Source organism: Leucoraja erinacea, chromosome 2 (assembly GCF_028641065.1).
Source record: "Leucoraja erinacea ecotype New England chromosome 2, Leri_hhj_1, whole genome shotgun sequence".
In the NCBI taxonomy this organism is placed as follows: Eukaryota; Metazoa; Chordata; class Chondrichthyes; order Rajiformes; family Rajidae; genus Leucoraja; species Leucoraja erinaceus.
The window spans coordinates 133,791,322-133,807,667 of NC_073378.1; the positions used below are offsets into that span (position 1 = coordinate 133,791,322).

Consider the following 16,346-nt stretch of genomic DNA (forward strand, 5'->3'; position numbering starts at 1 on the left):
CTTGAAATGATGGTGGTGAGCCATGTATTGCCAATGCTGCTGTGCTTCTGGTGAAGATATTCCCACAATGTTGCTGAGCAGGTACTTCCAAGGTTTGGATCTAATGATGATGATGGTAATGTATTTCAAACCAGGACAATATGTAACATGGAGCAACTGCGGATTTCACAGGCACCTGCTGTTCTTGTGCTTCTTGTAGCAGAGATTGCAGATTGAGAAGGTGCTATTGGTGCAGTGAGGTTACGGGATTGAAAAAAAAGCATGAGAAATCATGTGAAAATCCTATGGGTATTGCCACCTACTATTAATCTTCGCAATGTATTACATAATGCAATAACATTTTGTTGCGTGTAAAGAATTGTTGGAGGAAGTCCTGGTTTCATGACAATGACCTGGCAAGAACGCCTCTCCTTCCTCAGAAGGATGCATCCCAGCTTGGTTTGGCAACAGCCCTGCCCAAGTCCACAAAACAGTTGTGAACACAGCCCAGTCCGTCACACAGACCAACCTCACCCCCACGTTCCATTGACTCCATCTACACTTCATGCAGCCTCAGGAAAGTCAACGTAATCAAGGACTACTTAAGCCCTAGTCATTCTCACTTCTCACTTCTCCCATTGGGTAGAGGAAACAAAAGCTTGAAAGCACGTAACACCAAATTCAAGACAGCTTCTTCCTCACTGTTGAACGATTGAACGGACCTCCCATATACGCTAAGGATTAATTCACATTCAATCAATCTGCTTTTTAGGGCTCTCAAACCTTTTTTATCTGCACTTTCACTATAACAGTAATACAATATTTATACGCACTCTTTATTATCTCTATTCCACAACCTGATGTACTCATGTATGGCATGATTTTACTAGACAGGATAAAAAACAAATATTTTAATTGCATCTCAGTATACCAATAATAAACCAATACCAACACCAAAAGTACTGGCATATTTTAACAAAGTAATGGAAAAATAATCTTTTCGCACAAAATCTGAGTTCAAACTGCATTCAGGTTTTTTGACATATATTCTAGAACGATTCACTGTAACACCCAAGTCACTGAAAAATGTATTATATCTTTTCTGGATATTTAAAGCATTTTTCTGACTGATCAAGAATTGGAGTTCGGAGATCAAGATGGAGATCAAGAATTTTTGTTTCCTTGACTCGTTCCTCTGTCAGCACTGCTAAATAATAGCATAACGATCTGATATTTGCATTATGAGCTTTGTTCCATTGGTGTAGTGCGTATGATTACAAATATTCTCATTTTATGTTCCTGTTAGTTCCACCAGAATATCAAACCTACAACGCAGTGGATATGTCCTCCTTCGCCCAGTCAAATCCTGTTGACATGACGAGGAATTATCAACGTAAGTTCCTTAAAGTAAAAGTCAAAAATAGTTGTATCCTTTTCACTTCTGGCCTTCCCAACTCCTCCATCCATCTGCGAATCAGCCCCTCCCCCTCTACCTGCATCCACCTATCCCTTGTTAGGCTTTGTCCGGCTCCTACCCCTTTTCCCACTTTCTTCTCCCGACTACAAGTAGTCGGAAGAAGGGTCCCGACCTGAAATGTTGCCAATCCATGTCCTTCACAGATGCTGCCTGACTCGCTGATTTACTTCAGCACTTTGTGTTTTGGTTAAAAAAAAATGTTATGTTTGGTTCCTAAAAGTGTATGGTTCCTGCCAGCATTATTCTCAGAAATCACCTGCAATTAATTATTTTAACAGAAACACAGCCGATCAGAAAAATCTATCAAATTTAAAATGACAAATTTTCATGGGATATTAAGGACATTGCCTGCACGTGTCATACCTGCGTACATTATGATTCAACAAACCAACTTAGAATGGGAATTAAAGGGAAAGGTGCAACGAGAAAAATACAGTGGGACTGAACAAATTGTTGAACTGTGACCTGACAACTTTCCAAGTCTGCATGGATCATCTTAAATGAAATATCTAGTGAGATAGAGATGCAATGGTTTTAATTTTCCAAAATATCCTTAATTAGCAGAAGTTTCTGATGAATTGGAAAATTGCAAACATGAGTCCTTTGAGAAAAGGAATGAAGACAAAGCAGGAGAGTATAGACCAGTTATCTTGGCTTGGGGGGAAATGATAGGATTTAACGATGATCATTACAACGCTAATCAGACAACCTTCATGGCAAGGTCATCAATTAATCCGATTTAATGTCATCAGCATGCTTGTGTTTACAGATGAAGCCAATAAAGGCAGCATGAGAATGATTTGTTATTTGGGAAAAGCACTGTGGGATTTACCCCAACATACAGACTCAAAGGTCCAGTGGTGAGGAGATTTGAGTTGGAAAGGTTGAATATTATTATTAATCAAGGTGGACAAACTGATTAATTTCTGTGGAGTATTAGAGGCTGAGGGGAAACCTAACAGAAGTATATTAAATTATGGGGGGCACAAAGGAGATAGTGTTTGACTTCAGGAAGCGTAGTGGTACATATATCCCAGTTTGCATTGAAGGTGCCAAAGTAGAGATGGTTGAACATTTTCAAATTCCTCGGAGTAAATATCAACGACTTCTCCTGTAGCACCCATATTGAAGCAATGACCAAGAAAGCAGACCAATGCCTCTAATTCCTAAGAAGGCTTAGGGAGTTCGACATGTTCCCAACAACCATCACCAACTTCTACAGATGCGCCGCAGAAAGCATTTTATCAGGACGCATCACAGCTTGGTTTGGGAACAGCCCCATCTAAGACCACGAGAAATCGCAGCGAATTGTGGATGCAGTCCAGACCATCACACAAACCTACCTCCCTTCCATTAACTCCATGTATACTTCATGTTGCCTCGGCAAGGCCAGCAGCATAATCAGGGACGAGTCGTCAACTGGTCACTCCCTCTTTTCCCCTCTCCTATTTGGCAAACGGTATAGAACTGTGAAAACGCACACCTCCAGATTCTGGGGCAGTTTCTTCTCAGCTGTTATCAGGCAACTGTACCATTCTCTCACAACCAGAGAGTAGTCATGAACTTCTTTGGGACTATCCTTGATCGGACTTTACTGACTTTACCTTGTACTAAACTTTATTCCCATATCATGTATTTGTAAACTGTGAATGGCTCGATTGTAATTGTCACGTGTACCAAGGTAGAGTGAAAAGCTTTTGTTGTATGCTAACCAGTCAGCGGAAAGACAATTAAAACATGATTACAATCGATCCATTTACCGTCTATAAGATACATAATAAGGGAATAATGTTGATAGATGGTTGGTCAAGACTGCTCACTAGCTGGTGATAGGATGGTTCAGTTGCCTGCTGGGAAGAAACTGTCCCTAAATCTGGAGGTATGCATTTTCATACTTCTGTACCTCTTGCCTGATGGGGGAGAGGAGAAATGGGAGGGAGAAGTGGGAAGAGGGAGTAACCAGGGTGCGACTCGTCCATGATTATGCTGCTGGCCTTGCTGAGACAGCGTGAGATATAAATGGAGTCAATAGAAGGGCGGTTGGTTTGTGTGCTGGTCTGGGTTACATGCACAACTCTGAAATTTCTTGCAGACTTGGATGGAGCCGTTTCCAAACCATGCTGTGATGCATCCCGATAAAATGCATTCCATAGCGCATTTGTAAAAGTTGAGAGATGTTGAGGACATGCCGAAATTCCTAAGCCTTCAAAGGAAGTAGAGGTGGTGTGCTTTTTTGGCCATTGTTTTGGTCCAGGACAAATTGCTGGTGATATTTATTCCTAAAACCCTGAAGCTTTCAACCAGCACTGTTTTGTATACAGGGATATGTGTACCGCTTTGCTTCCTGAAGATGATTACAATCTCTTTTGTTTTGACGATATTGAAGGAAAGCTTGTTGTCTGGGCACCAAGTTACGAGACTCAATCTCCTTCCTGTACTCCATCTTGTCATTGTTTGAAATCTGGCCCACTAGTCACTAATGGTCTGTTGGTCAGGAAGTCGAGGAAATTATAGTGGTGTTTTAAGAGGCATTTAAATGGGAACATGACTTCTGTATGTAGGGAATAAAAGAACTTGGATTACGTGCAGGCAGAAGGGTGTCGGTTTCATTTGTCATCATGTTTGGCAAAGGCAATGTGGGCTGAAGGGCCTGCCAGGCCTGTTACTATGCTGTACTGTCCGATATATGTTCAATGTCTCATGTTTCTGCATCTTTTGACAGCATTGCCTCCATTACCCTACATGCCCGAAGAGCCTATCTCCACAGAGGACTTCTGCATTTTTCCCGGTAAGTACAGGAATGAGATATCTAACCATGTTTTAAAGTAGCCTGGTGGTAATGAGTTATGGTTTATTTGTTTGGCTGCTTCACAATGACTCTTAATGGATTGGATGTCACTGGCAAAAAAGCATAGTACATTATTCGTTATAGCAACCCTCATATGCAGGCTTACCTTGGTCTTCCCCATTGGGGGCTGCTGTGATTGGGAAGTGCGATGACGCGGAGTCTCTGAAGGGGAGCGCCGACCTGTGTGAACAAGGCAAACAATTATCCACCTATCAGAGTGAAGAATCAGTATTAACCAATCAGACTGAAGAATCAATATTAGCCAATCAGGGTGAAGAATCATCATAGACCAATCAGAGTCAACTAACAGTTCAGTTCAGTTTAGTTTATTGTCACGTGTACCGAGGTACAGTGAATAGCTTTTGTCATGTGCCAACCAGTCAGTGGAAAGACTATACATGATTACAATTGTGCCATTCACAGTGTACAGATATATGATGAGGGAATATCTATATTCCTGCTTGAGTGCAAGATAAAGCCAGTAAAGTCTGATCAAAGATAGTCCTATGGTTAACATTGAGGTGGATAATAGTTCAGTGACCAGACAAAATAATTGTTAATTCAAAGTAAAATAATGGAAACAAAGGTATGATTAAAAAAAATGATAAAGGAGAAATGCAGATAAAGTATAACACATCATTTAAATAGTCATAGAATCTTACAGCATAGAAACAGGCCCTTCAGCCCAACTTGCCCACAATGGCAAAAATAATTACGTTTTTAAAATTAGATGAAGAATAACACGTAATTATAACGTTATCTTTTGATTACAAACAATAATTCAAAGATGGAGGCATGAGACTTGCAAAGGTTAATTTTCAAGGCCAGGATGATTATTCAGCACTAATTAAGAATTGCACGGATAAAAATGTCACTTACACTAGAAGGAACAAACAATTTTCATTTTCTTATTAGTGGATATCTATGTACAATGATTTTTGCACATGTAATCCAATTTGCCCATGGGTTTTATTTTAGCAAAAATTCTGTACTCAAGCCAATTCAGTTCGCAACTCGTTGATTTCTGTGTTCAACCAAAGTTTACACTTTGGTAATGAGTATTGCTCCCACCTCTACTTTCACAATTAAATTAAAGGACTAAATGCAATGTCAGGTGTAACTTTACACGTTTGAACTTCTGTTGCAGAGTCCTGATTCACCTTTCCAATGACTTTCCTTTCAGAAGATCATTTAACCCAAATTCCAAATATGTCGTACATCGATGATGACAATTCAAATCTATAAAATTATTGAACCTAGGATAAAACATGCCAACGAGGTCCCTTGCAATGCCCTCAAAACAGATCAATGGATTCGCAATCTAAAATTATGTATTTCCAGTGAAAAGGGAAAGGATCATTGATATATAAAGTTTTAGTATTCAGTTTTAAAAACTAGTACCATACCACAGGATAAGAACCAGTGTTTGTAAAAACTAAGATTATTCCAAGATCTAATCATTGACATTTATTGCTTCCTACTGGCAGACTTTGTTGGCACATGCCTATACTGCCATTCCTACCCTCCAGAACATTTCAGGGTAGCAACAAATATTTTAAAAAAAACTTTGGAGAGGATGCAGAAGAGATTTACCAGATTGATTCCTGGATTAGAGGCTCATACCTGTAGCTATAAGGAGAGGGTGGACAAACTTGGATTGTATTCACTGAAGCTTCAGAGGTTGAGGGGGAGACCTTCTCGAAGTTTATAAAAATATGTGAGGCACAAATAGGGGAGACTGTTGGGACTTTTTCCACAGGATGGAAATGTCAGGGCTAGATAGGGCTCTTAAAAATAGCGGAGTCAGGGGATATGGGGAGAAGGCAGGAACGGGGTACTGATTGGGGATGATCAGCCATGATCACATTGAAGGCGGTGCTGGCTCGAAGGGCCAAATGGCCCACTCCTGCACCTATTGTCTATTGTCAAAGACTAGAGGGCATAGCTTTAAGGTAAAAGGAGCAAAGACTAAAGGAGATATGTGGGGCAAGTTTTTGTGTAACAGTGCCTGGAAAGCACTGACAGGGTTGGTGGTGGAAGCATATATGATAGTGGTGTTTGAGGCTTTTAGATAGGCACACAGATATGCAGGGAATGGAAGGATATGGAGATAAACTTGGCATGTTTGGCCCATCAAGATCTTGAAAATTATTTTTTTCTAAAATGCAAAAGTAATTCCACTATTACTATGTTGAGATTCAACTCCTGTCTGGATCGACATACCAGTATTTTTGGTTGTCAGTCCAACTTTGCTACCTTTCCCGTACTTGCCCAACTCTTTAGGCAAGGCAAGGCAAGTTTATTTGTATAGCACCATTCGTGCAAACAGCAATTCAAGGTGCTTTACAGGGAAGAAAAAATAAAATAGTCAATACTTAAAAATTGCAAAATAAGCAATACGATAAATGTATGAATAATAAAAAAACGTCAATGAAACAATAAAACGATTTTAAAGCACATAAAAGGGGTTAAAATAAGACGGTTAAGATTACCTGCATGTCGGGTTATGGACAGGCCATAACTGTGTTTTTAGGCCTGATTTAAATGAGCTTACAGTCCGTGCACACCTCAGGTGTTCAGGGACCTTGTTCCACAGGTGTGGAGCATAAAAACCGAATGCTGCTTCAGCCTTTTTAGTTCTGACCCTGGGAACACAGAGCAACCCTGTCCCTGAAGACCTGAGGAGTCTAGGCGCCTCATATACAACAAGTAGGTCAGAGATGTATTTTGGACCTAGACCATTCAGTGCCTTGTAGGTCAGTAACAGAATTTTAAAATCTATCCTCTTACACCCAGGGAGCCAGTGCAAAGATTTAAGGACAGGTGTAATGTGGTCCATTTCCTTGGTGTTGGTCAAGACTCTGGCAGCGGCATTTTGGATAAGCTGCAGTTGTTTAATTGATTTTTTATTGAGACCTGTAAAGATGCCAGGGTTGGTGGTGGAAGTATATATGATAGTGGTGTTTGAGGTTATAACCATTACCAGACTAATTTCTTCCTCACATAAAGTTTGTTTCAGCAGAAATAGGTAATAGATGAGACATGATTAACCATTGTAATATTCCAAGAGTTTCAGATTTGGATAGAGTGAGAACTGTATCGGGGGAAAGATGTAATGGGAACCCGAGGGTCAACGAGCTGCCACAGGGAAGTAGGTACAATGACAATATTACCAGATCATCCCCTGCTCAACTATATCCTCATGACACAGTGTAGCCAGACACAGTGCGAACTCCATCTTCAAGCTTACTGGCGACACCACCGTTGTTGGACGAATTACAGATGGTGAAGAGTTAGAATATAGAAGTTAGATCGACCGATTGACCAAATGGTGCCGGTGCCAGTGCCAGCACAACAACCTGGCTCGGTTGAAAGGGTCAGCAGCTTCAAGTTCCTTGGTGTGCACATCACTGAGGACCTCTCCTCCACACTGCACACGGACACAATAACAGCGGCGCTTTTTCCTGAGAAGTGTGCAGTACAATGTGGATAAATGTGAGGTTATCCATTTTGGTGGCAAAAACGGGAAAGCAGACTATTATCTAAATGGGGGCCGATTGGGAAAGGGGGAGATGCAGCGAGACCTGGGTGTCATGGTACACCAGTCATTGAAGGTAGGCATGCAGGTGCAGCAGGCAGTAAAGAAAGCGAATGGTATGTTAGCTTTCATTGCAAAAGGATTTGAGTATAGGAGCAGGGAAGTTCTACTGCAGTTGTACAGGGTCTTGGTGAGACCACACCTGGAGTATTGCGTACAATTTTGGTCTCCAAATCTGAGGAAGGACATTATTGCCATAGAGGGAGTGCAGAGAACGGTTCACCAGACTGATTCCTGGGATGTCAGGACTGTCTTATGAAGAAAGACTGGATAGACTTGGTTTATACTCTCTAGAATTTAGGAGATTAAGAGGGGATCTTATAGAAACTTACAAAATTCTTAAGGGGTTGGACATGCTAGATGCAGGAAGATTGTTCCCGATGTTAGGGAAGTCCGGGACAAGTGGTCACAGCTTAAGGATAAGGGGGAAATCCTTTAAAACTGAGATGCAAAGAACTTTTTTCACACAGAGAGTGGTGAATCTCTGGAACTCTCTGCCACAGAGGGTAGTTGAGGCCAGTTCATTGGCTATATTTAAGACGGAGTTAGATGTGGCCCTAGTGGCTAAGGGGATCAGGGGGTATGTAGAGAAGGCAGGTACGGAATACTGAGTTGGATGATCAGCCATGATCATATTGAATGGCGGTGCAGGCTCGAAGGGCCGAATGGCCTACTCCTGCACCTAATTTCTATGTTTCTATGTCTATGTTTTCTAAGTCCGAGGAAGTTTGGCATGAACGCCAGCATCCTCACAAACTGGCATCCTCACAAACGTCCACAGATGCACCATCGAGAGCCTGCTGACGGGCTGCATCACAGTCTGGTGCAGGAACTGTTCTGCCCACAGCCGCAAATCACTACAGAGAATGGTGAAGGCGTCACAGCACATCATTGGCACATCATTGATGGAGAGAGTCAAAAACCTCAAATTCCTGGGCGTGCATATTTCCGATGCTCTTTCCTGGACCCAGCACCCTGGTGCAATTATAAATAAAACACATCAACGCCTCTACTTCCTGAGAAGATTACAGAGATTCAGTATGTCAGAGTGGATTCTCTTGAACTTCTACAGGTGCACAGTAGAGTATACTGACTGGTTGTATCATGGCCTGGTTTGACAACTTGAATGGAACAAAAAAGAGTGCAAAAAGTTGTGAGCACTGCCCAGTCCATCGTCGGTTCTGACCTCCCCACCGTCGAAGGGATTTATCTGAGTCACTGCCTCAAAAAGGCAGCCAGCATCAGAGACCCACACCATCCAGGCCACACACTTATTTCAGCCCTGCCATCGGGAAGAAGGTACAGGAGCCTGAAAACTAACATCCAGGTTCAGGAACAGCTTCTTTCCTACAGCCATGAGGCTATTCAACACTACAACCTCAAATAAGCGTGTGTGTGTGTGTGTGTGTGTGCGCGCGCGTGCATGCGTGCGTGCGTGTGTGTGTGCGCAGTGTATTATGTTTACATATTCTGTTGTGCTGCAGCAAGTAAGAATTTCATTGTTCTATCTGGGACATATGAAAATAAAACACTCTTGACTTGAATATTTAAAAGGCATTTGGACAGCTACATGATATGAAAGGTTTGGATAGATATGGGCCAAACGCGGACAAACGAGGTAAGCTTTAGCTGGGACATTTTGATTAGCATGGATCCGTTGGGCCGAAATTTCTGTGCTCTATGACTCTATCTAGTGCAAATGCACTTAAAACGGAAATACAGTTGGGATCGTAGAACCCACTTTAACCCTGATTACATTGCCCTATTGAGTCCTGTAGCACCGAAATCACAACAGTTCAGTTAATGCAGCAATGTTTTGGAATCTCAAATTCATCTTACATAGGTAAACCAATAGATCAATGAGAAAGAAAATATATGTGAATATACCTACTAATGTACATATTAACTTGTCCTTCAGGTTATTGAAAAGGAAAGCAGAGACACTGACATGGACTGCCCATTCATGAGATCAAACAAAAGTTGAGGAACATGGGTTATAATCCAACGACCCATTGCAGATACTTGAAAATCACGTGGTATCTTTGTGCAATGTCCTCAGTGTGCAATAACAAAGCAATAATCAGTCCAACAAGAATGACGGTCAACAAATCAGAAGAACCTGCTCAACTGCCAGAGAACAATGTCATGAATAAGACCTCCCCAGCTGTAAAAGAACTTGACCTACAGAAGTTACCACAAATTTCAATCAATAAACCGTGGTAGAACTCCCCCAACTGTGCCATGTTTAACAGTGCAAGTAACAGTGATATTTGCAACATCTTCCTACCAACAGCACATCTTCCAAATTATTTGAATGGGATTATCATCAGATCGGTGCTTTGCACAGAGATTAAGGCTAGCATGAATTATTTCCTCTGAAACAATGCATAGGATAGCGATGGAATTCAAAAACACTCAGACAGAAAGGCAGGCGGGTGGCAGAGGAAGTTGAGTAAGGAGAAAAGTGAAGCTAGGCACTTTATCAGTAAGAATTCCAAGGGTGTAATGGAGCAGGACCCTGAGTTTTTATATAAACAAAATAATCATTCAATGTGGCCATACCTGAATGAGAGAATAGTTAGTTTAGCATAAGGCTGAGTGGTGAAAGCATGACGTTTTGGGGTTCCCCACATAGGTCTGAACCCTGTTCCCAGCATTTGAGATTTTAAATAGCTTTTAGTTTAGTTTAGAGATATAGCACGGAAACTGTTTGGCTCTTTGGCCCACCGAGTCCGCACCGACCAGCGATCCTCGCACATTACCATTATCCTACACACACTAAGAACAATTTACACTTATATCAAGCCAATTAACCTACAAACCTGTACGTCTTTGGAGCGTGGGAGGAAACCAAAGATCTCGGAGAAAACCTACGCAGTTATGGGGCGAACGTACAAACTCCATACAGACAGCATGCGTAATTGGGATGGAACCTGGGTCTCCGGCGCTGCAAGCACTATAAGGCAACAACTCTACCGCTGTGCCACCAATTGATGGGCAGGAGGGTGGTGTAACAGTTAGTGCTGCTAACACACAGCATATGGACCCGATTACAGCCATGGTCGCGAGTGGATAGGCAGGGTCAGAGGGATATGAATCACGTGCATTGTTTAGAGGTGATGAGTTTAACAACATTATGTTCAGCACAGGCATTGTGGGCAGATGAGCCTGTTCCTGTGCTGTTCAGTTTTATGTAACATATATGGATAGGAAAGATTTAGAGGACTATGGGCCAAATGCAGGCAAATGGGACTAGCCTAGTATGTCAACTTAGTCAAAATGGACAGGATGGCCCTAAAGTGGCACAGCTCTGTGACTGAGACTTTTAAGCATTCTTCCCATAACTATATGGATGTCTACTGGGTGCATCCCAAAGATTTGAATGTAAATTAACTGGCTGCTGTAAATTACCCTTTGGAACAGGTAAGTGGCAGAGGAAAAGGTGAGTTGACAATAATGAGAAAGCATAAATTACAGAATCTCTACAAAACCAGTAACAAACCTGTCTTGATGAGGGAGAACATGACAGCGGTACTCAGAGACGATATTCTTGGTGCATCATCCAATGAGGCTATACAAGTGGAACTCAAAATTAAGAAGGGGATGGGCAATTTGATTGGATTGTATTGTAGGCCCCATCGGTAGTCAATTTGAGGAGCAAATGTAGTGAGATCGCAGATAGCTGTAAGAGAATAATAGGGTTGTATCAGTAGGTGATTTCAACTAATATTGACTGGGATTGCCATAATGTGAAAGGCTCTGATGGGACAGTATTTGTTAAATGTGGCCCAGAAGTTTGCCCAAATAGTATGTAATAGTCCTACTTGGGAGAGGGGCAACACTTCGACCTCCTATTGGGAAATAAGGAGGCAAGTGACTAAAGTGTCAGTGGGGAAGCACTTTGGGGCAAATGACCATAATTCCATTTGTTTTTAAATAATGATGAAAGTAGATAATACTGGTCCACCAAACTCTTGGGTAGGTTAAATTTTGAAGGCATTGAAATTGCAACAGTCGATTTGGGAAGTTGTTTGCATGTAAAGGTAAAGGTGGAGGACCTTAAAAGTGAAATATGGAGAATTCACAGGCATCAGCCTGTTCTTGTTAAAGGGAAGGACAAGGCTGGTGGTATTAGGGAGCCATGGTTGACAGACGACGGATATTGAGACAATAGTTAGAAAAAAGCAGGCATGTCAGGTAAAGGCAATAAGAATTAAACAAAACCTGCGGGCATAAGAGATGTAGGAGTAAATTTAAAAGACATCAGGAGGGCAAAAAAATACATGATAGCTTTAGCAGATTACATAAAGGAGAATCCTAAGTGTATATTCAAGTATATTAATTGCCCAAGGATAACTAGGGGAAGAATAGGATCCCTGAAGAATCAATGTGGGCATTATGCATGGAGCCATAGTAGATGAGTGTGATGGTGAAGACATATTTCTCATCTGCATCACGGAGAAGGTCACTGAAGTTAAGGAATTAGGGAAAATGAACACTGATGTATTGTAACATATCCACATTACAAAATGAGAGGTATTTACAGTTCTAAAACATGCTAAAGTGGATTAATTCCGAAGCCTGATCAAATATAACCTAGGATATTGTGGGAAGCTAAGGATGACATTGCAGGGACCTGGCAGAGATATTTGCATCGTCCTTAGCTACAGATGAGATTCTGGAAGATTGGAGCGTGGCTAAACTCATGCCTTTATTTAAGAAGGATTACAAGAAAAGGCGAGGGAACTACAGGCCAGTGATTGTAACATCAGTAGTAGGAAAGTTACTGGAGGGAATTGTGAGGGGTAGAATTCACTCGCCTTTGGAAAGCCGATCAGTCTTGCATGACTGTGATTTTGTGCTTGGCAAATCATATCTCACAAATTTTTTTAAAGAGGTGACCAAAAGATAGCCATACAGCGCAGAAACAGATCCTTCAGCCCAACTTGCCCACATCGACCAACATGCCCCGTCTACACGAGTCCCACCTGCCTGTGTTTAGCCCTTATCCCTCTCTGCCTATCCTATCCATGTACCTATACAAATTAAGTACAACTCTTTTCTGGACATAACACTTTATTCCATTCACATGTTTAAACTGTAATGTTTTATTATTAATGTTTAATGTTTTATGTGTCATTCTTAATTGTTACTGTATGTCATGTTGTTACTTGCAAGCGGAGCACCAAGGCGAATTCCTTGCATTTATACATACTCGGCCAATAAACTTATTCATTCATTCATTCATTCAAGTACTTATGTTTTGACAAAATAAATGATCAAATATTTATTACATAATACATACCGCTTCTTATCTCATCACGAGAAGCATTGCCAGCTTGTCTTTAAGGCCAGGATAACCACCTTTAAAGCCAAGATAAGATTCAATATTTTAAAGAAACCTGATACTTCAAAGCTACTAAATGGTGTCGGCAACGTGGCGGCTCTTTGTGAAGTGGCTCCGAAGAAATCTATTACTTATGTATGATTCTGCTTATGTAGAGTATGATTTTACTAGATTGTATGCAAAACAAAGCATTTCACTGTATCCAGGTGTTTGTGACAACAACGTAAATATTACCATTAACCACAAGGAACAGGTATAAAGTAAGGGATGGAGATGTAGAGGGGATATGAAAAGTAATTCATACAGGTTGTATTTAGAATTTGGAACATACTGCCGAAGGAGGGAGTGGAGGAAACGTACGAAACATGCAGTCACATAGCATGGAAACAGGACTTTTGGCCCCGTTCACCGCCACCAAGTCCCTATTTATTGTAATTCCATTTTCCACAACTCAGTGTTGCCCATCACAGCTTTTCATACTCAACTAATGTCTGTCTGTCCGTCCATCCATCCATCCATGCATCCTTCCATCCATCCATCTCAGTCCCTTGCGAAGGAAGACAGAGGGACTGATGAGGTAGAGTCACTGTGGATTGAGTTGAGGAATTGTAAAGGTAAGAAGACACGAACTGGTATTATCTACAGACCCCCAAATAGTAGCCCGGATGCAGGGTGAAAGTTGCAGCAGGAGTTAAAACTGGCATGTAACAAAGGTAATGCCACTGTCTGATGGGGATTTCAATATGCAGGTAGACTGGGAAAATCAGGTTGGTTCAGGACCCCAAGAAAGAGAGTTTGTAGAGAGCCTCCGAGATGGATTCTTAGAGCAGCTTGTAATGGAGCTGACCAGAGAAAAGGCAATCCTGGATTTAGTGTTGTCTAATGAACCAGATTTGATAAGAGAACTCGAGGTAAAGGCACTACTTGGAGGTAGTGATCATAATATTAGTTTTAATCTGCAATTTGAGAAGGAGAAGGTTAAATCAGAAATGTCAGTGATGCAGTTGAACAAAGGGACTGTGGATTGTGGATTGTGCCTGTGGATTGAAGGGATGAGAGAGAAGCTGGCAAAGGTAGACTGGAAGGGGATCCTAGTAGGTATGACGGTGGAACAGCAATGGCAGGAATTTCTGGGCATAATCTGGAAGACGCAGGATCATTTCATTCCAAAAAGGAAGAAAGATTCTAAGGGGAGGAGGAGGCAACTGTGGCTGACAATGGATAGAATAAAACTAAAAGAAAAGATGTATAACACAGCAAAGATTAGCCGGAAGCCAGAGGATATTGGGAAACTTTCATAGGACAACAGAAGGAAACAAAACGGGCAATACGGGCTGAAAAGATGAAGTACGAGGGGAAGCTGGCCAGGAATACAAAGAAGGACAGTAAAAGTTTATTTAGATATGTTAAGGGAAAAAGAATAGCAAAGTCAAACCAGTCACTGAAAATTGGTGTGCAGATACAGCAGGCAGTGAAGAAAGCTAATGGAAAGTTGGCCTTCATAACAAGAGTATTTCAGTATAGGTTCTTCTGCAGTTGTAAGACCACATATGGAGTATTGTGTACAGTTTTGGTCTCCTAATTTGAGGAAGGACATCCTTGTGATTGAGGTAGTGCAGCGTAGGTTCACGAGATTGATCCCTGGGATGGCGGGACTGTCATATGAGGAAAGATTGAAAAGACTAGGCTTGTATTCACTGGAGTTTAGAAGAATGAGGGGGATCTTATAGAAACATATAAAATTATAAAAGGACTGGACAAGCTAGATGCAGACAAAAGTGCTGGAGAAAATCAGCGGGCGAGGCAGCATCTATGGAGCGAAAGAAATAGGCAACGTTTTGAGCCAAAACCCTTCTTCAGACTGATGTGGGGTGGTGGGGGCTGTAAGAAGAAAGGAAGAGGAGGAGCCAGAGGACTGAGGGAGAGATGAGAAGGGGAGGGGACAGCAAGGGCTACAGGAAATTGGAGAAGTCAATGTTCAAGCCACTGGGGTGCAAACTGCCCAAGTGAAATATGAGGTGCTGCTCTTCCAATTTCCGGTGGTGCTCACTCTGACCATGGAGGAGGCCCAGGACAAAAAGGTCGGATTCAGAATGAGAGGGGGAGTTGAAGTGCTGAGCCACAGGGAGATCGGGTTGGTTAATGCGGACCGAGCGGAGGTGTTCGGCGAAACGATCGCCAAGCCTACGCTTGATCTCACCGATGTAGATCAGCTGACATCTAAAGCTGACATCGGATGCAATAGATGAGGTTGGAGGAGGTGCAGGTGAACCTCTGTCGCACCTGGAACGACTGCTTGGGTCCTTGAATGGAGTCGAGGGGGGAGGTAAAGCGATGTGTAGCATCTCTTCCAGTTGCAAGGGAAAGTGCTCGGGGAGGGGGTGGTGTAGGTGGGAAGGGAAGAATTGACCAGGGAGTTACGGAGGGAGCGGTCTTTGCGGAAGGCAGACAGAGGGGGAGATGGGAAGATGTGGCGAGTGGTGGGATCACGTTGGAGGTGGCGAAAATAACGGAAGTCTATTTATTATATGTGACGGCTAGTGGGGTGGAAGGTGAGGAAGGCGAGGACTAGGGGGACTCTGCTCTTGTTCCGAGTGGGGGGGTTGGGGAGAGAGAGCAGTGTTGCGGGGTATTGAAGAGACCCTGGTGAGAGCCTCATCTATAGTAGGGGAGGGGAACCCCCGTTCCCTGAAGAATGAGGACATTTCCGATGTGTGGGAACCGGTGAGCCCACATACCCCCCTCCCCCACATCCCCCTTCCCGCACACCACCCCTCCTCCACACACACCCCGCCCCACACCCTCCCCCACACACCCCACCCCCCACACACCGCTCTCCCCCCCAAAACCCCCCTCCCCCACACCTACCTCCCCCACAGCCCCCCTCCCCCCCTCTCCCACACAGCCCCCTCCCCAACACACCTCCCTCCCCCACAACCCCCCTCCCCCACACCCATCTCTCCCCCACACCCATCTATATTAAAGATATGGTTATATATTTAAGAAAAACATAAAATATGCAGCTTAATTCATAAAAATGCAGTGCTGCATACTTTGATTATGACATGATGTTAATAATCACAATTTGGTAAACTTG

The 16,346-nt window shown here is 42.6% G+C and overlaps 1 protein-coding gene across 2 annotated transcripts in view; it reads left to right on the forward strand.

Moving 5' to 3' along the window:
- The window catches only part of LOC129715944 (trichohyalin-like), an 81,146-nt gene extending 71,017 nt beyond the window's left edge, over window positions 1–10,129 (forward strand). For both annotated transcript variants that reach the window (XM_055665838.1, XM_055665842.1), the window contains 3 exons: window positions 1,286–1,372; window positions 4,179–4,244; window positions 9,821–10,129. In XM_055665838.1, coding sequence (XP_055521813.1) covers window positions 1,286–1,372; window positions 4,179–4,244; window positions 9,821–9,828 — 161 coding nt within the window. In that variant the 3' untranslated portion in view covers window positions 9,829–10,129. The remainder of the gene's footprint in view (window positions 1–1,285; window positions 1,373–4,178; window positions 4,245–9,820) is intronic.
- Window positions 10,130–16,346: the final 6,217 nt, after the last annotated feature.